General features: G+C 44.3%; 2 protein-coding genes across 11 annotated transcripts in view; one reads left to right on the top strand and one right to left on the bottom strand.

The window, feature by feature from the left end:
• Nucleotides 1-15,044, top strand: apba1b (amyloid beta (A4) precursor protein-binding, family A, member 1b). Of its 7 annotated transcripts, none has more exons than XM_010877883.3 (15): nt 1-51; nt 707-805; nt 903-1,016; nt 5,582-7,446; nt 8,627-8,791; nt 8,894-8,933; nt 9,602-9,747; nt 10,333-10,362; nt 10,510-10,593; nt 10,994-11,209; nt 11,349-11,528; nt 11,859-12,071; nt 13,116-13,235; nt 13,532-13,672; nt 14,130-15,044. In XM_010877883.3, the coding sequence occupies exons 4-15, from the start codon at nt 5,635-5,637 to the stop codon at nt 14,199-14,201; spliced, it is 3,219 nt and encodes a 1,072-aa protein (XP_010876185.2). In that variant the 5' UTR covers nt 1-51; nt 707-805; nt 903-1,016; nt 5,582-5,634; the 3' UTR covers nt 14,202-15,044. The 7 variants fall into 7 exon arrangements, with proteins under 7 accessions (XP_010876185.2, XP_010876186.2, XP_010876184.2 ...); XM_010877884.4 differs by lacking the exon at nt 1-51 and adding an exon at nt 351-419; XM_010877882.4 differs by lacking the exon at nt 1-51 and adding an exon at nt 572-629.
• The window catches only part of tjp2a (tight junction protein 2a (zona occludens 2)), a 26,990-nt gene continuing 19,815 nt past the window's right edge, over nt 14,758-21,932 (bottom strand). For 3 of the 4 annotated variants that reach the window (XM_010877890.4, XM_010877889.5, XM_010877887.5), the window contains 12 exons: nt 21,312-21,420; nt 20,997-21,216; nt 20,191-20,375; nt 19,835-19,930; nt 19,225-19,304; nt 18,497-18,707; nt 17,931-18,031; nt 17,619-17,846; nt 17,321-17,422; nt 16,178-16,450; nt 15,888-15,973; nt 14,758-15,719 (listed from right to left, as the gene is read on the bottom strand). In XM_010877890.4, coding sequence (XP_010876192.2) covers nt 15,551-15,719; nt 15,888-15,973; nt 16,178-16,450; nt 17,321-17,422; nt 17,619-17,846; nt 17,931-18,031; nt 18,497-18,707; nt 19,225-19,304; nt 19,835-19,930; nt 20,191-20,375; nt 20,997-21,216; nt 21,312-21,420 — 1,860 coding nt within the window. In that variant the 3' untranslated portion in view covers nt 14,758-15,550. The remainder of the gene's footprint in view (nt 15,720-15,887; nt 15,974-16,177; nt 16,451-17,320; nt 17,423-17,618; nt 17,847-17,930; nt 18,032-18,496; nt 18,708-19,224; nt 19,305-19,834; nt 19,931-20,190; nt 20,376-20,996; nt 21,217-21,311; nt 21,421-21,932) is intronic. The other variant, XM_010877888.5, reaches the window with a different exon arrangement.

Genomic DNA, 21,932 nt, shown 5'->3' on the forward strand with positions numbered 1-21,932 from the left:
GTGCACCCCAAGCCTGGTACATATGTGTGAACAACACAAGAGTTATATAACGTGAGTCATTTATAACGTGAGTTTTATGTAACACAGTATGTTCTTGATAAAACATTTATGATAGATTTCTGAGATTGGTTTTAAGCATGCTCTCAACCAGTCATATTCCTAAAATAACTTAATACATAATACAGGCTTATCTTCAAGAAGAATATATATTATTGATGCCCACTCTTAAAATAGTATAACAAATGTATGTGAATGGAAGCATGAATTCATTTGGGACACCAATCAGAACGGTTTTGACATGCTAGGCTACTTTATCCTGGATGATCCAAATGTTGTCCCCTACCAAGCATTCCTCAAGAATTAGCTGAAATAAGGGAGGGGCATTTTTGTCAAAATATTTTCTAATGGACAAAATTCAGGTAAGTCCCTTCCTGTTTCGTTGTGTTTGCTTCTGTGGGGGGAAAAAATCCGAACTAAAAAGTTTTGCTTGGCCAAAAGGAGAATCCCCAGTATCTTCAATCATATGTTATTACGGTAACCGCATAGCCTATTAGCTCGGGTGAAGATGTAACCTAGGTGTGATTGCGCTTAGAGAATAGCACGTCTACAGTCTATGTTCTAATACAATGGTACGAGCCGGTGTACTTGAATAGGTCGTGTTGTAAACCGTGGTGGATATTTTGCTTACACAGGTGTTTTTCTGCAGGTGCATTGCGGGCAGGGTATGTACTGTAGGCTACACGAATCTTACTGTTCGGACGAAAAACTAGATCAGACAGCGCACAGCAGTGTGGCCTACAAAAAGGTTGAATACATCCGCTACATCGCTATCAATATTTGAAACACAGCAGTCTTTTAAAGCGCTTTGTGCATCCGTAATCCGCTCTGATGTCATTATGCAGGAGGAGCTGACCGTGGCCTAATCCATCCATGCAAGTTGTCTGAAGGGACAGAGGGACCAGCAAAGATGGTGAAATGAATTGTTACGCGACGTAGCAATTACAAGTGACGAACAGGTAAGACCTTTTTTTATATCGTGGAGGTTTAGAACGATTACCATGGCTGCGAGTGGGTGATTCTGAATCGATGACGGTTCCTTTGCTCCGATTATTCTGTTTGACAATACCTGTATATAATTTAATTAGAGACATAAATAGGCTTTCATCGACTTGGGCATTCAGACAGGTGTCTTCTATAGGGAAAAATCCGATGACACCTAATTCGTAGAGTAGATTTCACTAGGAACACGTAACCTATATTTATTTTTTGTTGGAGGTTTGAGCCCTTACTTGGTTCGATTTCCCTTTGGGTTCTATCCTTATTAAGGTCACAGATTCGGGGGGAACACATTCTCATCTGTAATGTTGACTGTTGTGCCCGGACATACGCGACGGAAAAGACAAGTTAATGCTGATAAGCATTTTTCTTTCAATTTGTCTTAATGCTGGCCACACAACGTACCTGCTGTCCTACACTTTTTATTTCCTGCGCTTTTTCATGTCCTTCCCGCGGCCATGAGAGGACTTGAACACAAACCAGTCGTCGCACCACCTTACTTATGAATGATTCACGTCCTGCTGTTATGCCACAAATATGCCAACAAAATGGAACCAATGGGTCGATTGATGCTACATGTAAACACTGCTTTAACATTGGTCTGGTTTTGTGTGGGTGTCAAGCTAGTGTAAAATCAGTGAGTTAATGGCTTGGTAAATCCCTTCCCCGTGGCTTTCACTGGAGCCCTGACAGATGGAGAAGCAGTAAACAGCTCACTGCTCCCTCCACCGGCCTGACCGCCTAACCCATGTTGCACACAGCCTGACCATCTGTGACCTGACAGGCACTGACCCCTAGGGTCCTGCCCAGACAGCAGCAGCGAACATTGGGTAAAGGTCATGGGTCTAGCATATGATCTGCAGTATTTGTTCAAAATAAGGATCCTCTGTCAGGTTTTGTCTGTACCTCTAATTCTGAGGTTATGCATTAACTTCTACCCCTAGTCTCCGCTTAGCTATCTGGCCTTTATTAACTCTCGACATTCTATTTTGTATCCATTCAATTAGCATTTCGGCTTTTCTCTCAATAAAACCTTTTTTCTTGTTTTATACAACCCCCATTCCCAAAAAGGTGGAACGCTGCATGAAATGCAAATAAAAACAGAATGCAATGATGTACAAATCATTTATCCCAAAATGTAAATGAAAATAGTACATAGACAACATATCAAATGTTGAAACTGAGGAATGTTATTGTTTTTGGAAAAATACATGCCCCTTTTTTATTTGATGCCACCAACATGTTTCAAAAAAGTTGGGACAGGGTTTTACCACTGTTTACCACTGTGTTGCATCATCTTTTCTTTTAACAATGCACTGTAAGTGTTTTGGAGCTCAGGAGACCAGTTGCCGTAGTTTTGAAAGTAAATCCCCACCCCCCCCATTCTTGTTTGATTTAGGATATCAATTGCTCAACAGTTCAGGATCTCTGTATTTTTCGTTTCTTAATGCAGCAGATATTTTCAATGGGTGACTGGTCTGGACCGCAAGCAGGGCAGTTTAGCACCCATACTCTTTTACTACGGCCATGCTATTGTAATACATGCAGAATGTGTTTTGGCATTGTCTTGCTGAAATAAGACGGGCCAGTCTGAGTATTTCACAATCTGCTCAGTTACTAGGATTTTCACCCACAACCATTTCTAGGGTTTACAAAGAATGATGTGAATAGGGAAAAACATCCAGTATGCGGCAGTCCTGTGGGCGAAAATGCCTTGTTGATACTAGAGGTCAGAGGAGAATGGGCCGACTGATTCAAGCTGATAGAAGAGCAACTTTGACTGAAATAACCACTCGTTACAACCGAGGTATGCAGCAAAGCATTTGTGAAGCCACAACACGTAGAATTAAGGCAGTTCTGAAGGCGAAAGGGGGTCAAACACAGTATTAGTATGGTGTTCCTAATAATCCTTTAGGTGAGTGTACACTAATGCACCCCCGTACCATCATGGATGCTGGCTTTTGAACTGTGCACTGTTAAGAAGGTGGATGTTCCCTTTTCTCTTTTGTCTGGAGGACGCGGCGTCCATGTTTTCCAAAAATAATTAAAAATTTTGAGTAGTCCGACCACAGGACAATTTTCCATTTTGCCTTGGTCCATCTCAAATGAGCTTGGGCCCAGAGAAGGCAGCAGCGGTTCTTTATTATAATTATTTTTACATCTAGTTTCTTCTTTGCATGGTAGAGTTTTAACTTGCATTTGTGGATGCTGGGACGTACTGTGTTCACAGACACCTGTTTTCAGAAGTGTTCCTGAGCCCATGCAGTGATTTCCACTACAGAATCGTGTCTGGTTTTAATGCATTGCTGCCTGAAGGCCCGAAGATCACAGACATCCAAAATTGGTTTTCGGCCTTGTTCCTTGCATACAGACATTTCTCTGGATTCTCTTAATCTTTTAATGCTATTATCTACCGTATATGATGAGATCCCCAAACTCTTTGCAATTTTACATTGCGAAACGTTATTCTTAAATTGTTGCACTATTTGCCCTTACAGTCTTTCTGACAGACCCACATCCTCTCTGGAATTGTCCCAACTTGTGTTGCTGGCATCAAATTCAAAGTGGGCATATATTTTTCAAGAAGCAAAGTGTTTCAATATTTGATATGTTGTCTTCGTGCCATTTTATATTTAATATAAGATTTAAATGATTTGCACATCATTGGATTCTGTTTTTATTTACATTTTAAAGAACTTTTTTGGGAAGAGGGTTGTATTTTATTAGGATAACTACGAGCCCCTGCTCTGACAGCAGCTACTCTTGTTCCTGGGGTCCAACTGGAGTTCTATACGTTAGCTCGTTAAGCTACAGAGTACTTGGAAGACAGTTCAGAATTGTGAAAACTGATGTAATACTATGAGGTGAGGATACTGACTGATGTTGATTATTTGTCTCCTGCTCAGTCTGTCCAGGGTTCAGATATGAAAATTCTCCCATTTAAGTCATCAAACAATATAGTATTCAGCCCAAGTTCCTGTCTCTCATGTTGGTGGTTTCAGGGCTTTGACCCCCCTCTTTCTCCACCTCATGCCATCTGCTGTACTGTGGTGGTGCTTGGAGAATATGCCTGAGATTAAACCCACCCAAATGAATCCCATGTGATTTATGTTTTGACCTGGAGTATAGGAAACCCCTGCAGCTCTGCTTATCTTTCAGGATCGCGTGTGCGCTTTCATGTACACTTTGTTGATGTGTGCGGGATTTTTTTCCTTTTACTGAAATTGAGGATAGAATTTAAATGAAAATGGATATTGGGAGTGATGTGTATACCTACTTCATAAGCACAGCAGGCTTTCACTCTCTCTCTCTCTCTGTCTCTCTCTCTCTGTCTCTCTCTCTCTGTCTCTCTCTCTCTGTCTCTCTCTCTGTCTCTCTGTCTCTCTCTCTGCCTTTAGAAGTATTGTAGGGCCTCTAGGTTACCATCTCTCTCTTCTTGAATAAATATTTAAATAGTATATATTTTTCATAAATTAGCACATGGCTATCACTCTCCTCTTCCATTTTCAATGCTACAAACAGTAATTTTTGTTATAATCTGTGAGATGTTACATTTAATTAAGATAAAGATAAAGCCAAGCTACTTCAGCAACTCCTTCAAGACTAGTTTCTAGGTGACATTTTCGAAGCAATAGTCTCAACTCTCAAGCTTTCATATTTTACACAGAGGTCAGGGGCAGTTCCATAAGGATGAATTGAATGCTTTGCGGGTTAATTTTCAGGATCTATAATTAAAGAATTCCTCCGGAATAATGTCTGATCTGGTTCCAATCTATAGATATTAGTAAAATGTTTCTGGATTTTATACTCCCATATTACAAATTTGTAGATTTGTTACATTATCTTGGGTATTGAACAGGTTAAAGGTAAGCTACTTTTGCCATTACTTCCAAATGTTGCCAATTGTTGTTTTTGCAGCATTACTTGTTTTTTCTAGTCAGGGTTATTTATGGTAATGGCCCTATTGGAATGATAAGACATGGTTCTAACAGCAATGAAGGTATGTTTTTATCCTCTCCACATCAAATACCATCTCATAGAATGTTCTAAAATATCTATTAACATCAATTTAGTTTGGTGAATTAGGGTTAGGTTAATAGAGTCAATGAGTTTTTGTTTAATAGTATTACAGATTTTTTGTTTTAATGGTTTGTAGTTTACAGGGCATCATTACAAATAGACAGGAGAGATATGTCATCTTACAATGAATAATGTTTGGTCATATGTGTATTTTTTCATATAAAGCTGTAATGGCCCATTGACATGAATGAGAAATGTTTCAGTCCAGAGTTCAAAGAGGCCCTATAAATATTGAAGTAGCCGAGATGCCCTACCGAGTAGCCGAGATGCCCTATAGGTAGCCAAGATGCCCTGTTTCAGGTAGCCAAGATGCCGTTACAGAACTCTATCTCTATCTCTCTCAACACCATCACAAAATCTGTTTTTAGAGTTGTCTTCCAAAGTCTGCTATTTTACAGATGAACCTTGTCTTATCTTTTCACATGAATTTCCTGTCTCCCTTCAGGTAGTGCTGTTTCCTTGGACATCATGTTCTAACAGTGAGACCACAGAAGAGTAATGAGCACCAGGCAGCAGGGGGAGTGGCTGGGTGATGCTGTGGGGGAGGGGCATAAGGATCCTGCTGCCCTTAGTAACCAGCAGTCCAGTGACACAGCTGAGGCTGTAGAGGAAGTCCGCGTCCGGAGAAGTTGGAGACCCTGCCAAATGCTCGGGCAGGATTCCCACCACCCCCATCATCATCATCACCACCCACATCATCCTCCTATTCCACACCAAGGCTTGGGTCGCGGCCACCCCAGGCACCGAAGACGCCCTCCATCGGGGCAGGGCCCAACCAGACTTGGGGAGGGAGTGGAAATGGACCCTTCTAGCCACACCCAGCCACCCCGCCTTGGCGTGTCTCGCTACCGCCGCCAGGGTGAGCCCAGGGTCAGAGTTCACAGGCAGAGACAGCCGACTGAACAGGGAGACCCCACTGGTCCTGCAGCGATGAAGCAGCAGCCCCCTCCATGCTCCCCTCAAGCACACCACCCACTGGAGAGTGGGGCAACCGACCTTACTGGTGGTACCCGTCTTAGCCCCTCCGACCACACAATATCTCCTCACACCCCTGACCCCCCTTGTCAAGATCTGCCAGCACCCGTTCCTGATGCCGTGTCTCCCCAGGCTGAGGAGGAGGAGGAGGAGGAGGAGGAGGAGGGGTGCAGCTCATCCATAACGCTGTCTGTTAGCATTCAAACTGGATTTGACAGAGAGACAGATCAGGAGAACCAGAGGGAGGGGGTCCGTGGAGAGGAGGACCTGCACCAGACTGCCTTGGGAGTAGAAAATGGAGAGGAAGATGAGGAAGGTGATACAAATGGACTCTGCTCTGACACTGAGAGTTCCGCCTCTCTAAGCATGGATGTTCCACCGCTTAGTCCACCTGGACACCAGTCACCACCCGTCTCTCCGTCCCCATTCTCGCCCCCTCCGCTTCAGTCTGAGCACTCCGACCAATGTAGTGATGAGTTTAGCCCAAGCCCCGCCCATGAAAATGACATAGTGCCTGACAGTGAGAGCCGCGCTGACTCTCCACTTTCCACCTCTGAGTCCTTCACAAACTCGTACCCTAAGACCTATGCAGAATTTTATAACGAGTCCTACCCACAGTCCGAATCTATGACAGAGCCCTTTACAGAGTCCTTCACAGAGCCCTACACTAAGTCCTACCCCCAATCTTTCCCTAAACCCTTGAAGATGGTTTGTTATCCGGACTCGGACAGGGAGTCCCACAAGGGATCTGAGGCGAACTCTGATGAGCCCTTTTCAGAATCCTGCTCAGAGCCCTTCAGCGTTAGACGGAAGGGGCGTGTTTATCAGGAAGCTGGCGACATTGAACCGCAACCCCATTCCGCCTGGTCAGGCGGCGTTGCGGGGTCAACACGAAACCTCCCTCATTGGCGGGGCCGCTCGGTGGGCTCAAGACTGCACCACTACGATGACGCCACGTCTGATGGGGAGGGCGAAAGCCTCAAAGATGGCCCCAGAAACCTGGGGTTACTTCCCAGAGATGTGGAGGGTGAAGCCCAGTCAGAGAGAGCCAGCTCTGGGCAGCCCGGGTCAGTCGGGGCCACGGAGGAGCTAGTCGGCGCGGAGCTCACCCCTCCGTTGGAAGGCCACTCGGAGGACTGGGTCAGGGGCTCGGGGGATGCCGTCTCTCTAGCCATCCGAGACATCCGAGAGGCCATAGAAGAGGTGAAGACCAAGACCGTGCGATCGCCCTATACTCCTGACCAACCCGTACAGCCTGTGTGGGTGATGAGACAGGAGGTCAGTCCTTCTGAGGAGGAGTGCTACTCACAGCAGCCACTGGGAAACGGCGTACATGTGAGTATGAGCCACCTCTAGATGACTACGGAAATCAATGGATTCTAAATTTAGCAGTTTTAATAACATGCACTTAGTAGTCTGTTTATAGTTGTAGGTTATGTTTTTCTAGTGCACTTGTATATTTGATTTTATTGTGTAATGTCTTTATTGGACCCCTTAACAAAGATGAGCAGAAAAGGCTATATAACAAATGCTATGTTGTCTGCTAGATCTTGCAATTAAAATATACTGTAAAAGAAACCCAACCTTTAATTGAGCTAATTTTCTTGATCAAGAAATGCATATAAAAATCTCTAAGTTCTTCAGAGTCCTTGGTCTTCTGAGTCATTTTTCTGGTTCTGGCATTTGACTTAATGAGAGTATGTCGAGAGCTGTGATGCCATGGGAGGGTTGGTCTTCTTCTGGTAAGATGTCTAAATAGCTTGTTGGCATGCAGTTGATGTCGTTTTGGAGATTGTATGGCCTTAAGAAACGTGGATATTTTCTTTAAGCTGAAATATATTATATTCTGTTAATCTGGATCGTGGATAAAATCCTACAATATCAGATGGTCCCAGGCCCACTTCTGAAAACCCTCTTTATATGGTGTTTTGCTGCTAAGGAAAGAAATGGTCGGATGGCGCAGTGGCAGGAAAAAGTGATGTTTGACTGATCAAACAAGGAGCTGAGGCTGGAAAAAACACGGAAGTGACTACTCATTTTGTGGATCAAGTAGCGAGACAATTTCATAACAATGGAAGGTGATCAGAATGTAACGGTACAGAAGGCATCTTTCCTGGTAACATCGTGCTAAAGCAATTCTTCTGTGGCTCCGGGGGTGGTAATGCTAAGGTTATCAGGTGAATGATCCTAGTTGAGGAAAGGAAAAACAGAATGGCTTGGTGCAGATAGCTAGGAGAAAGGATTGGCCCAACCTAAAACCCTTGGATCTGTTGGGAGTTGCTGGGATTAGACATAGATATAACTAGATATGACATTTGGGGTTGGGTAGAAAAGGGAAGTCAACCTTTTCTTCTAGTAGAGACGAGCTGAAAATAATAGTTGCGTGCAGTAAATTAGTCAGAAAGCAGATGTTTTTCCCCTCAGAAGTAGTTTTGTGTACAGGCAGAAACTGAGGTTTCTGTACTGTTGCTAAATAAATGAGAATCACCCATGCATCTCATACTCTGTCCTACAGCCTTTCTTTCAGTCGTCACACTACAAACCCGTTCCACTTCCTGATCCGGTTCCAGTCCAGGTTCCGGTTCCAGTCCATGTTCCGGTTCCAGAACCGGTCTGTCCTGTAAGGGCAGAGTCCTCCAGAATACACCAGGTACAGCAGAGGCTGCCATCCATTGAGGAGGTAAATGACAGTGCTGCTCATTTCATATGCAACACGGCTGTGACTGCCATCGTCTCTGTTAACGATGAATATCAGTAAGATATCATTCTGTTTCCAACCCAGATCCGCAGGAATATGCCTGCCTTCCCTACATACGTTGAAGGTGAGTGTCACAGTGTTTATGCAGTGTGAGTGACAGTGGAGGTGTGGTTTATCGGAGATAAGGTTTTTCCTGTGATGTGACTTAGAGAAGGGTCGACCAATATCAACGAAGTTCATAAATTGGTTAGAGTAATTATTGGACTGTCTCTCTATGCACACAACTCTGTCAGGGAGGGCAGGTTTAAGCTAGCGCAGGTACAGCGCCATCTGGTTATATTGTGCTCCTCCCACTAATGTGATGTGATTGAACTTTGTGAAATAACAATGATGTACTTGAAAATAAATTCTGTTCCAGCGAATATACAAAATAGGGGAAACTTGGTGGATTGTGGTTTATACCATTTACATTTTATGTGATGAATGTCAGTTGAGGGTTTTAAATTATTTATTCACTAACATCTCCACAGACTGCTCATGGGCTTACTGCACAAACCAACGAGCCATCTTTGGAGTACCTGTTAGAAAAGGCAGAGCGATTTGAGAGACTGGCCAACAACTATTTAAAGCGCTTCATTCATTTTCGATAATCGCCTTTACACCCCTTCAGTGGGCCAGGAGCTATAGTATGTTTTTACTCAAATAAAATGTACATACAGGACCAGTCAAACGTTTGGACGCTTAACCATTCATGACCATTTGACCCAGCCTCAATGACCGTCTCGTCTACAGTCCCAGGGCCGTGTGACCCAGAGGACCTGATTGACGGAATCATTTTTGCGGCCAGCTACTTGGGCTCCACCCACCTGCTGTCAGAGAGAACCCCCAGTAAGAGTGCCCGCATGCTGCAGGCCCAGGAGGCCATGGGGCGTGTCAGGGTGAGAGTCACACAGTCATATCAGATAGGACCTTGATGTCTTCCCTTGTTTCTGTGCCTTTTAATCAACACTAATCAGACAGTAAATCTTTTAGAGGTGATCATTATTGATTCCTTAGTTTCATATAATTATGTCCATCACATTTCTAATGAATTATTGGTTGTAGAACTGCCAAATATGATTACGTAATGTTGATTAGGAAGCCTTAAATAATGCCTTGGGTGACTATTAGTTGGTTTTTTCCAGATGCAGTCTGGTGCTCATGTCACTTTCATAAAGAGGCAACTTTTGAGGTTGAGTTTATAACCTCCGGGCTAGTAACTTTTGACAGATAGACAGCTAACATCATCACCCACCCACACAAAGCTGGTGCACACACACATACACACCACACACACACCACACAGCCTACAGCCCTAATACTTCATAACATCCCATATGGGATGGCCGATCCTCTCTGAGCCAATCATGTGTTGTCCCTGTTCTAGCCCTGTCTTACTGTTCTTAACTGGCCACTGTCTTGATCGCTCTCTGTTTCTCGCTGACTTTCTCTGTCTCTGTTGCTCTTGCTATTCCATACGGCAGACCGCCCAAAAGCAAGCTAAAAACAGAAAGGTACAGTGTTACAACTGTAGCATGTTTTTCTTTTTTTGTTTTATTATAGGTATATCATTATATGTATATCATTTAATGCTTGTCTGTTATGGTAGTGGATATTGTCTCTTTTGGAAATTCTGCTATACTCTCTCCCTGTATGTGCAGACTGAGAGTGAGGTTCCTTCCTCCACTGAAGTGGATCTCTTCATGTCTACACAGAGGATCAAAGTGCTGAATGCAGATTCCCAGGTACATACTGTATACTATAAACCTTTACACAGACTCACTCAAGAATAGCAGACCTTACATTTTAATCACCCTTTTGTAGCAGGAAGGCCATTCCAGACTTGATGTGACTCAACCAAAAAAGTTTGAATCCCTACAATAATGTAAATGACCTGTAATTCATACGAGTCCACATTTCCTGCTGCTGCAGAGTGTGTTTTCTGCTGTGTGAAACGGGCTGAAATTCCAGATTCAGCATCCGAGTGCATGTCACAGGTCTGATTCGCCGTAGCATTTTGTCGTCCTAACGCTGGTTATGGAACGTACCCCGCGAGTAGTCACTGCTAGCGCGCACCACCTGCTGCAGTACACTCCGGTACTAGACTGCGGAACACACTCGCGGGTTCTAACGCCGTGTTCCCAGCAGGAGTCCATGATGGACTTGCCCCTGAGGACCATCTCCTACATAGCGGACTTAGGAAGCATGGTGGTGTTGATGGCCCGGGGGAAGATGGTACGCTCCAGGAGCGCTCAGGAACATCTGAACCACACCGCCGAGCAGCCTGAACACACCCTCAGCCCTGCCCGTGACGACCGGCGGCAGTACAGGATGGTCTGCCACGTTTTTGAGTCCGAGGATGTGAGTTTGTGTGTGTTTTTTTCCTTGAGCGTTTGTATGTTTTACAAGCTGTCTGTTTGAATATTAACACAAGTGTTTGGCTGTGGGGACAACCAGTGTGACATGTGCTGCTCTTCTGCTTCCCGTCTTCTGTGGACAGGCCCAGCTCATAGCCCAGTCCATTGGGCAGGCCTTTAGTGTGGCCTACCAGGAGTTCCTGCGGGCCAATGGCATCGACCCAGAGGACCTGAGTCAGAGGGAGTACAGCGACTTGCTTAACACTCAGGACATGTACAATGATGACCTCATTCATTTCTCTAAGTCAGAGAACTGCAGAGATGTGAGTCAACCACCAGGGGGCAGTGATTAGTGTCCTTAGTTTCTTGATATGACATTGCTTGACCTCCCGCTTGCATATACCAAATGCATTACATTGAATACAGTGATTTATAACAGGCATAAACCTTCTAATTAATTTTATACATAGATGACAGAAAGCTCCCCCCATTTCCAAATCCAAGTTTATAGCAGGGTTCTTGCACCTTTAGGGCTGTGAGTTCGATTCCTATGGGGCATGTGTGAAAAAAGCATAAAGGCATTCAACTAAACAAAGTTCTTTTAATCACAATTGTGTAAGTAGCTGTATATTGGTCTGTTTAATGTACCTTAGGTTTACATCGAGAAGCTGAAGGGCGAGATGCTGGGTGTGGTCATAGTGGAGTCAGGCTGGGGCTCCATCTTACCCACCGTCATTGTCGCTAGCATGATGCATTCTGGGCCGGCAGAGAAGTCTGGTCGACTCAACGTTGGCGATCAGATCATGACCATCAATGGAACCAGTCTGGTTGGACTGCCCCTTTCCACCTGTCAGAGTATAATCAAGGTCCGGCTTTCTCTTTTGTCTGTTAAGTTTCTTATTGTACTTCTGTGCCATTGTACCATGGCTTGCAGCCAATCAGTATTCATGGTTTGAATCACATGGTTTGTAAATAAGCAATAAGACGCGAGGGGTTATGGTGTATGGCCAATATTTTTTTTTAAAACAGCTGATTTATAACAGACCATTATCTGTTTACTGTTCTATATTAGTACCCAATTTATAATTGCAATAATGCACCTCAAGTTTCTGAAACATGATAAATATACCACAGCTAAGGGCTGTATAGAAGCTCCATATTATGTCATAACAACAAACCTAGATCCATTGCTTAAATGCTGAAATCAAACTACTTTTGAGAATGCTGGGCTTTTTGACTTAATTATAATGTGATTGTACCCACATTGAGGTGTCTGGCATTACCATCATACTATAAAGCTATAACCATTGTACGTGATCCATGATTCACATCTATTACTATGGTTATTTATAGGTAAATGGTCCATTGTACCATCATACTTTCAAAGCTAAAACCAGGGTACATTTTCATTATTCTGAAAATGCCAGGGGTTGGCTTCTGTATGAATGTTTTTTTTTTTTGGTTTTGTTATATTGTTTTGAAATAAATATTATGTTGAGGGAGCCCTTTTGGCCAGTCATCTTCTGGAGATTATGCAGCACCTTTTCAGACCACCAAGGAATTCAAACATTCAGATGATCATCGGGTCAGAAATCCAGGTGGGAACAGGTGAGCTGCGGCCAGCGTTCCGCAGGAGTCTTTAGGAAGAATCTAGATCAGCAACACGACCAGGTGGACGTTGGACAGGGCCGACCAGATGGGTTGTGGGTAGTGACAGCAGGAGTTGAAATATAATATAGTTTTAATCAGGCATATTCAGGATACAACCATTACAGAATTGCTATCTGATTTATGTAGGTGAATTTGTGCCCATTGCAGTAGTTCATTTTTGATGTTATGGTGCTACAGTAGCGTGTGATTTTCTCTCTCTTGGCAGTCGTCCCTAACCTGCCCATCGGTTCTCTACCCAGGGTTTAAAGGCCCAGTCCAGGATCAAGTTGAACATTGTCAGGTGCCCACCTGTCACTATGGTGCTGATCCGTAGACCAGACCTGCGATACCAGCTGGGCTTCAGCGTACAGAATGGCATTGTGGGTATAATACCAGAAATATATTCTTTGATTTGATCCTCAGTTTATTTGCGTCTGTGTCCTGTACTGAAACTTCTGTGTGGCAGTTTTATGTAGGTTGTGTCTTTTCAGAATAAGCTTTACAATTTTAATTTAGCAGGTGCTGTTATCCAGAGGAATGTACAAACCTCCGCGTTGATATAACAGAATTGAAAGAAAAAATTGATTGCAACATTTATAGAATTGAAATGTCCGTAAGAATCCAGATCTCAATGTCCATCCCAGCAAATGTTTTAAGTTGCCTCCCGCCTGTACAGATCTGCAGCCTGATGAGGGGGGGCATTGCTGAGAGAGGGGGTGTCCGCGTCGGACATCGAATCATTGAGATCAACGGCCAGAGCGTGGTGGCCACACCTCATGAGAAGATCGTTCACATCTTGTCTAATGCAGTGGGAGAGGTATGAGAACACACAAGTCAGTGTACCGTAGTCCAGCTGAGGAACACACAAGTCAGTACACAGAAATCCATATGTTACTTTACATTAGGGTACATAGAGTGGCTGTTTGGGAGGAAGATGCGGTTGGGTGGAAATAACATGGAGGTTCACTGCAATGGTTGTAAGTTGGAATCCATGGAGATGGGATTTCTGTTTACTGTTATATATAACCTTAAACTTAAATCCAATTTGTAACATATAATACATTTTTGGTAATTCATCACTTTTCAGTAGCCTCTTTTTTATGTACCCTAACATATCGTATGCATTTGTCTGTCCCAGATTTGTCTTTACTAACTTCTGTATTCCCCGGAGAACAGGTTGAGAGAACCCAATGTAGATCTATTAGTTAATTTGATTTACTAACTGAATCTGTATGTTTTTTTTTTTTTTTTTTATGTCATGCTTGATGCTGCAGATCCACATGAAGACGATGCCTGCAGCCATGTACCGTCTTCTGACGGCCCAGGAACAGCCTGTCTACATCTGACCCTCCTGCACACCTGGGACCACGTCTGAACACAACGCTCCTTTCCAGTCATTTTGATAGAATTAGAATATTAGCCATGCATTTGTTTATTTATGTTTATCTCACCCTGTGTTTGCTTGAAATCAGCGTGTAAATTTCTCTGCACTGACTCGCCTTAATCAGAATACATAGGGCCAGTGCGTTGCTGCATAAGGCACATTGATTCTCCAGGCTGAGTATGAATGTGATCTTAACCAAAGATAAGAGTTTTATGTGAATTTTGATGTAAAAAAAAAAAAAAGAAGAACTTTGGTCTTTCAGAGACCTATGAATGTACTATTATAAGAATATTACACATGTAAACTGTCTCCACGGAGGCATGGTAACCAAAATATGTGCTTTTCATTGGACCAAATTGAGCCATGCATGTAAAAAGACTGAAAAGAAAGGTCAATGTCCTTAGATGTTGCAGCTGGTGCTATAAAATGCACGTAGTTGAATGAGCTCTGAGAAGCCATCTTGCTTGGGGCTGAATTAGGCATAGCACTGTCACTTTTATTTACGGAATGAAGACACGTTTAAGAGAGATTTATTTATTTGTCATTTCTGAAAGTTAAAAAAAACAGTCAACTACAGTTGATTTCAGCAGCCTGAGGACCATGAATCAAAGAGAAATACAGATCAAATATAGAACAGAGGTCAAAGATCGTAAGAATCACTCACCTGATAGACCTGGTAACAAAAAAAGTCCCCTTTAAAGTAGGTAGATACTGTATATGACATAATGTGATTGTCTCAGGTTGTATGTGTATGGCTAATACAGGAGTAAACTGGTGTGTTTTGCCCATCACCTCTAAACACCAAGTACTGACCGCTTGTTTGTTCTTTAACGATCTGACATCTACACTTTTGACGCTTAAGGCACTTTGTGCTGTAGTTAAGGACATACTGAGGACTGAGTGTACAGTAAAACAATGTTGTGGTATTTGAAGGACAGATTCTCCACCAAGCAGAACAGAGAGCAGCTACAGATACTGCGTGTCTGTCCAGATAACTTTGCATTTTAATGTCACAAAAAAACTAATTTATAACAATATCGTTATATACACACACTGAAATTGAAGGTATATGAAATAAGACTGTGTTGGTTTGAAAAGCTATGACTAAAAGGGCTTGGACATCAAACAATTCGGATCCGATATTCCCTCCACACAGTTAGGCAAAAGGTCAAGGTGAGGACAGTTGCAATCGTGGATGTACACTCCAGCCACCAGGTGGGGCCATGTTACAGGCACAGGATAGGGTGTGAACACAGTGAAGGCCTCCCTGATTGGCTGAGCACAGAGTGGAATGTGACAAGTGGGTCTGTTTTACAGCTCAGTATCTTTGTACTTCTGAGGGTTGCTGTAGTAACCCCGTTTGGTCTGCTCAGTTAGCTGTCTGCGGTATTGCTCCTCATCGTCATCATTATATTGACCCCTATTCTCAGAGTACTGAGGCCTGGAGGATGCAGTCTGGGGCTCTGGTCTGGAGCTGGAGCTGAACAAACAGGACAGGAGGTGAAATATTTTTAGTTTATTAGATTGTTGTCTGTTGAGAAAAAAAACAAGAAAACTTCCAACCCAACCAGAACTCAACCTGTGACCACCAGTTAACAACGGAGTAAGAATTCTAATTGATGTGCTGACGTGGTTGACATGAACTCACCCTATTGGCTGTGGACGGTTGAGGTTGGGCTTTGGCAGTTTCACTGGGACTGCGTAGATGTCTGGGTGCTTCTGGGCTATTTCCAGCTACAGACAGAGAGGAGGCCCAGTTATGTCAGAGCTAATACATTACAAACACAAGGCGGCATCTGAACTTGACCTTTGGGTACAAAGTAATCAAGAATGACATGTACACAGAGTGCATGGCGTTGTTTCCGCCTGTGAACTTCCAGCCGACTGTTGGGAGCATTACACTTGTATGTTTGGTTTTCCAGTAGTCTTGGTACTGACCCTTGCTTGCTCAGCCTCTTGAAGCTCCAGCATCCTCTGTGCTCTGGCCAGGTGATCCATCTTCTCAAAGGCCTTCACCTTGCCCATGAAGGAGCGGCTGGCAGGGTCCTCTCCCTCCTGGGCCCCGGGGACCTCGGGCAACTGACTGACAGCCCTCATGTTGGGCTTGAGGGCCACAGGGGGAGGGGCAGGCTTGGTTCCCCCAGCCGCATCACTGCTGATGGTGCTGCTGGAGTGGGAGTCGTAGCCCCCGCGAGATTGTGACCTCACCTGCTGAAATATCCACCACCTACTTATTATAACATCAGGAAGGGTTAACACTAGAACCGCCAAATGCCTACGCCAATTGGCTTTTGAGTTTGTAATTCAATTGAACAGCCATTTTGAAAGCTACACTCTTTTCCTAAATAGGCGTATATAAATATTTTCTGTTGACTGAATTCTAAACTGACCAACAGAAAACTATTTACCTGCTTTTTATATCGTTTTCCGACTTAATCCGCCAACAGCCCACGCCACTTAGTGTTGGTATCCAAATGGTACCCAGGCGCTAATCACCCATCACTGAATGCATGACGTCACTGGATGAATGCGCGATACTCCCATATGAATGAAAACTAAATTAGGCTGTTATTGAAACATAATACAAATGATATAGGCTATGTGTGTTAGAGATTCATCTTATTGTGTAGGCTAATTCATCAAAGGTAAATCGAAAATTTACATTTCGTCTCTCTTTTAATTTTCTCTGCTTATTTTACTGGAGATTTACAAAAGTATTAGGTTAAGTAATTATTCCCAAAACTAAATTCCAACGATATCTCCTCTGTTTCTAATAACTCCTCTCGGTTTTTTCGATTTACGGCATAGAAATCAACTCGGTAGTCCCACTTACAACCCCCGGGAGAGACTTATTAAGACGCTCCGTTCACAGCCTATTCATTTTGCACCTCGTCTTTTTCTAAAGGCTCCTCTCAGTTTTTCCATAACTCAGTTTTCTGATAATGTCCCCTATAGAAAAATATTATATGGCAGTAATCTAGGAGACTGGAGCTACGCATTGGCGTTGATATCAACTCAGTAGCCCCACTACAACCCCCAGGAGATGAACAAGGTAAGACTGCAGGGTTAATGAGGTCTCACCTTGGGGGGTTCAGGAACGAAGGAAGGAGGTGGACTGGGATCTCTAAGCACCTCTCTGCTCCCGGATCTCTTCATACGAGGGACAGGGGCTGGCTGAGGTCTCTGCAGGAGGGAAGGATGGAAGCATGTGAACAGATACAACCAGACTGTCTTCAACAACAACGACAGATCGATGGATCAAATTGCCAGGAAGGTAGATGGACAGGTACCAGTCACTGAATGGTTCTGTACGCGAGACCTGAGCTGGTCCGGTGACTAACAGACACTGTGAGTGGTAGAGATTTACAGTACAGCCCACCTCCTCTGGCAGTACCGGCTCTGAGGAGCGGCTGATGGCTGACACCGGCTGATGGGGCTCGTCTATTGGCTCGTCCAACTCATTGTCGGTGTAAGCCCCGCCCTCGTCGGCCGTGTCGTCATAGTCACTGGCGAGCCGGCTGTCCATGCTGAGGTAGTCGGCACTCATTGCTGACAGGTAAGACATGCGGTCATCATTGAGATCCAGGTCCTCCTCTGATCCTTCCAGCTGAGTTGGTGACAGAAAAAAAGGGTTTTGGTGCACTCATAGTCTAAACTCACCGTGTATTTATCAAGCAGAATCAGAGATTACCTTGCCCTCACAGACCCACACAGCTCGATCCTGCTGTGCCCGGATTGAGTCCTTCACACTCCCATACCACGCGTCATTGGCTGAGTTCAGGTCAATGGTCGCTGTGCAGGAAAATAAGAATTATTGGCCCAACAGAAATAGGAGTAGTGCAGCTTAAAGGAGTTGTGTACAGTTATATTCCACATGTTGAAGCTAGGTGAACTGCTTCAGCACTGATTCATAACCGCTCTCCACACTCCCCCTCGCCTTCCCCTAACAGTAGTGTTTAACCTTCACATTTGGTCGACCTGCTTAAAGAATCTGCATAAACCTACAATACTTTCTAGCTGAAACCGTTCAAAAGATGGTCCCATTTGTAAGAAAAAAAGTTTCTTAAAACCACATCAAGTGGCCATCAGAGGTTACTGGTTTAACACCTTTTTACGCGCTGCCCCAAATTAGATGACCCTACATGGGTCTGTGACGTTTAGGCTGACGTGCCTGGGTTTTATCTAGGAACAAATCAATTAGAGACACAGAGGAGACCAAAGAGGTAGGTGGTCAAGATGTTTGCGTGTGAGACCAACCAGTGAAGAGGTGGGAGCAGGTCTTCTTCAGTTTGACCGCCTGCTCGTAGAGTTTTCGGGCACTGCGGTTGGAGCCAGGCACCAGGCGGTTCCTCATGGTTTTGATTCCGGCCTTGCTGTCCGGGTTGAGGAACAACACGATGGGGTACCACTGGGTGTAGTTCAGGGTGTCCACCGCCTTGGGAGTCACATCCAGCAGGGCGTGACGATCCTGGGCGGAGGGGTGAGAGAGTCTGTGTGAGAGCGAGGCTGGGGAACGGGAGGACAGGGAGGGGAGGGTCTGTGTGAGAGCGAGGCTGGGGAACGGGAGGACAGGGAGGGGAGAGAGGGTCTGTGTGAGGCCGAGGCTGGGGAACGGGAGGACAGGGAGGGGAGAGAGGGTCTGTGTGAGACCGAGGCTGGGGAATGGGAGGACAGAGAGGGGAGGAGAGGGGGTCTGTGTGAGACCGAGGCTGGGGAATGGGAGGACAGAGAGGGGACGAGAGGGGGTCTGTGTGAGACCGAGGCTGGGGAATAGGAGGACAGGGAGGGGACGAGAGGGGGTCTGTGTGAGACCGAGGCTGGGGAATAGGAGGACAGTGATGAGGAGGAGTATGGTGAGGCGTACGATGATAACTGAAATGAGTGAGGAAGATGCCTGTGATGATAAGTAGGGTTATAAGATGATGATGGTGGAGGTAATGGTTAGGTTAGAACATCCAGAAGATATAGAAGGTGCTGATGTTTACCTGATCAATGATCTGTCGAATGGTGTTGAGTCTCACCACACCCGAGGTCTTCTCAGTGCCGGCATCCTTCGGTTCAGTCTCTGAGTGAGAAAAATGAAAACACATCTACTCACCCCTACTCAAACAACAGTTATTACAGAGAGAAGCACCCCTAATGAAACAACAGTTATTACTGAGAGACGCACCCCTAATCAAACAAATATCTGCACGATCAACACAGGGTTAACAACTGGGTAGCTATTCCATGTGTATTCATCAACGCAGGGTGAATGACTGCGTAACTATTCCATGTGTAATAATCAACGCAGGGTGAACGACTGCGTAACTATTCCATGTGTAATAATCAACGCAGGGTGAACGACTGCGTAACTATTCCATGTGTAATAATCAACGCAAGGTGAACGACTGCGTAACTATTCCATGTGTAATAATCAACGCAGGGTGAACGACTGCGTAACTATTCCATGTGTAATAATCAACGCAGGGTGAACAACTGCGTATCTATTCCATGTGTAATAATCAACACGGTGAACTGCGTAGCTATTCCATGTGTAATAATGTAAATGTGTAATAAACATTCATTTCCAGTCAGAAGTTGTATCAGACTCACTTGCTATGACAAACTCCTCAGGCAGGTCGTTGGCCAGTTTCTCATTGACTGCGTCTGAAATCGGTCCGAACACGACCACGGGTCTCCTGAAGCCAGCTGAGGACCAACACAGACACATTCTGTCATTAGATCACATCTGGAATGGAGCTGGGTAACTGCTATGCAGGCTGTCGGTGCTTTATATATTATGGGAACATTCAGAATAACTCAACATTTGGTTGAAAGGTAAGAACATCAATTTAAAGTTTACTGTTCTGCTGTTTCCTTTTGTCATAGCATTTTACTCAGCTGTATGATTTCTAGTGTCTGTTGGATCCCACCACCACAGGACATAGCGTTTGTCTTTGGTGACCTACCCTCTCGTAAGACCACCCTCTCGTAGGCAGGGAAGCGAGTCGTGACTGGAGGGGCACTAACGTCGTCTCTGCTCTTACGTATGTCTTTTTTTTTCGCTGCCCTTTGACCTCTCAATCTCCAGAAGTCTCCTCTGTCATTGGCTGCACCTCTCTGGGCATTCTGGATGTTTGACATTTGTTCGGCCCTTAAAAACAAACATCATAAACCATGAATTACCATTCCGTAGTGATTATACATGAAGACTCCTAGAACTACAGGCAATATCTTTACACAAATCTTCTTTTTGAAAATTATTAGAATGTTTATGGCAGCCTATCATAATTTTGGTAATTTATGGTACATTATTTTTATTTATGGTATTTATTTAGATACAGTACTATGTTTTTATTGTCCATGACTTTCTTGGAGATATACCATTAAGTTAACAGAAAATCTAAAACAAATCTACCTAAAAATCCCCTTACATGAAATTAACTCCAACAATTAACTTTTTCTGCTACCATTTGGACATCAAAACATTGACAACAAATAATGCTTATAAAAATAAAGTATTTGAAGCTGATATATTTAGGATGAGGTTTTATATCTTTGTCATTATTTAAAAAAAATAATGTATCACCTTAATTAGAAAAAAGTTTGCATGAATAGGTCCACACAACAGGGGCACAAGATATCTTCTAGATTACAGATCTTTGAATATTAACCAAAATCTGGGAGTTTGCGTGTAAACTTTAAATGTTTCCAGTAATCTACGCTCCTGTTGCAACCCTCACAGAAAACCCCATACGTTAGGATATGCACACACTTGCTCTTGTTAGGGATGATGCCCTTCTCCAGGAGCTGGTTGTCTTTGTCCGTGCGGATGGCCAGCCAGTTGCCCAGCTTGCCATCGTACAGTGTGTCGGTCACCTTGAAAATTTCCCCCCGGGAGAAGGCCAGGCTCTGGGGAACCTCTTTCTCATAATCAAAGTGGGTCCTAATGAAGAATGAATCGCCCCTGCCGGATTCCAAAATGTCACTGTAGACTGGAAGAGACAACACGCACCGCATTCAGTGAGTTCACCTGCAACCTGACCTGAAAGAATACAACACAGCTGCCTTTACTGAAGCTGTTCCTCACCATCAGGTTTGCTCTGAGCCAAGATGGTGACATCATCTCCCTTTGGAATCTCCAGCAGGTACAGAACAGCATCCTCACGCACCATGCCTCTGAAATCCATGTTATTCACCTGGACATATGAACAGAGTTACATAAACATGAAATACAATGTATTGTGCGTGTCATTCCTTCTGGATTCATTCACTTTTTGTTGTTTTACAAGTGGTATTAAAATGTCTTCCACCAGGAGTCTGGTGTAGAGGTCTAAGCTCCAGACTCAGGACCACACATGACTCCTGGTGTAGAGGTCTAAGCTCCAGACTCAGGACCACACATGACTCCTGGTGTAGAGGTCTAAGTTCCAGACTCAGGACCACACATGACTCCTGGTGTAGAGGTCTAAGCTCCAGACTCAGGACCACACATGACTCCTGGTGTAGAGGTCTAAGCTCCAGACTCAGGACCACACATGACTCCTGGTGTAGAGGTCTAAGCTCCAGACTCAGGACCACACATGACTCCTGGTGTAGAGGTCTAAGCTCCAGACTCAGGACCACACATGACTCCTGGTGAAGACTCAAGGAAGTCCCTGCTGACAAAGCCACCTCCCATCCCAGGCAAGGCTTTGCCAATATGCAGTGA

Source organism: Esox lucius, chromosome 14, assembly GCF_011004845.1.
Source record: "Esox lucius isolate fEsoLuc1 chromosome 14, fEsoLuc1.pri, whole genome shotgun sequence".
NCBI classification, from domain to species: Eukaryota; Metazoa; Chordata; class Actinopteri; order Esociformes; family Esocidae; genus Esox; species Esox lucius.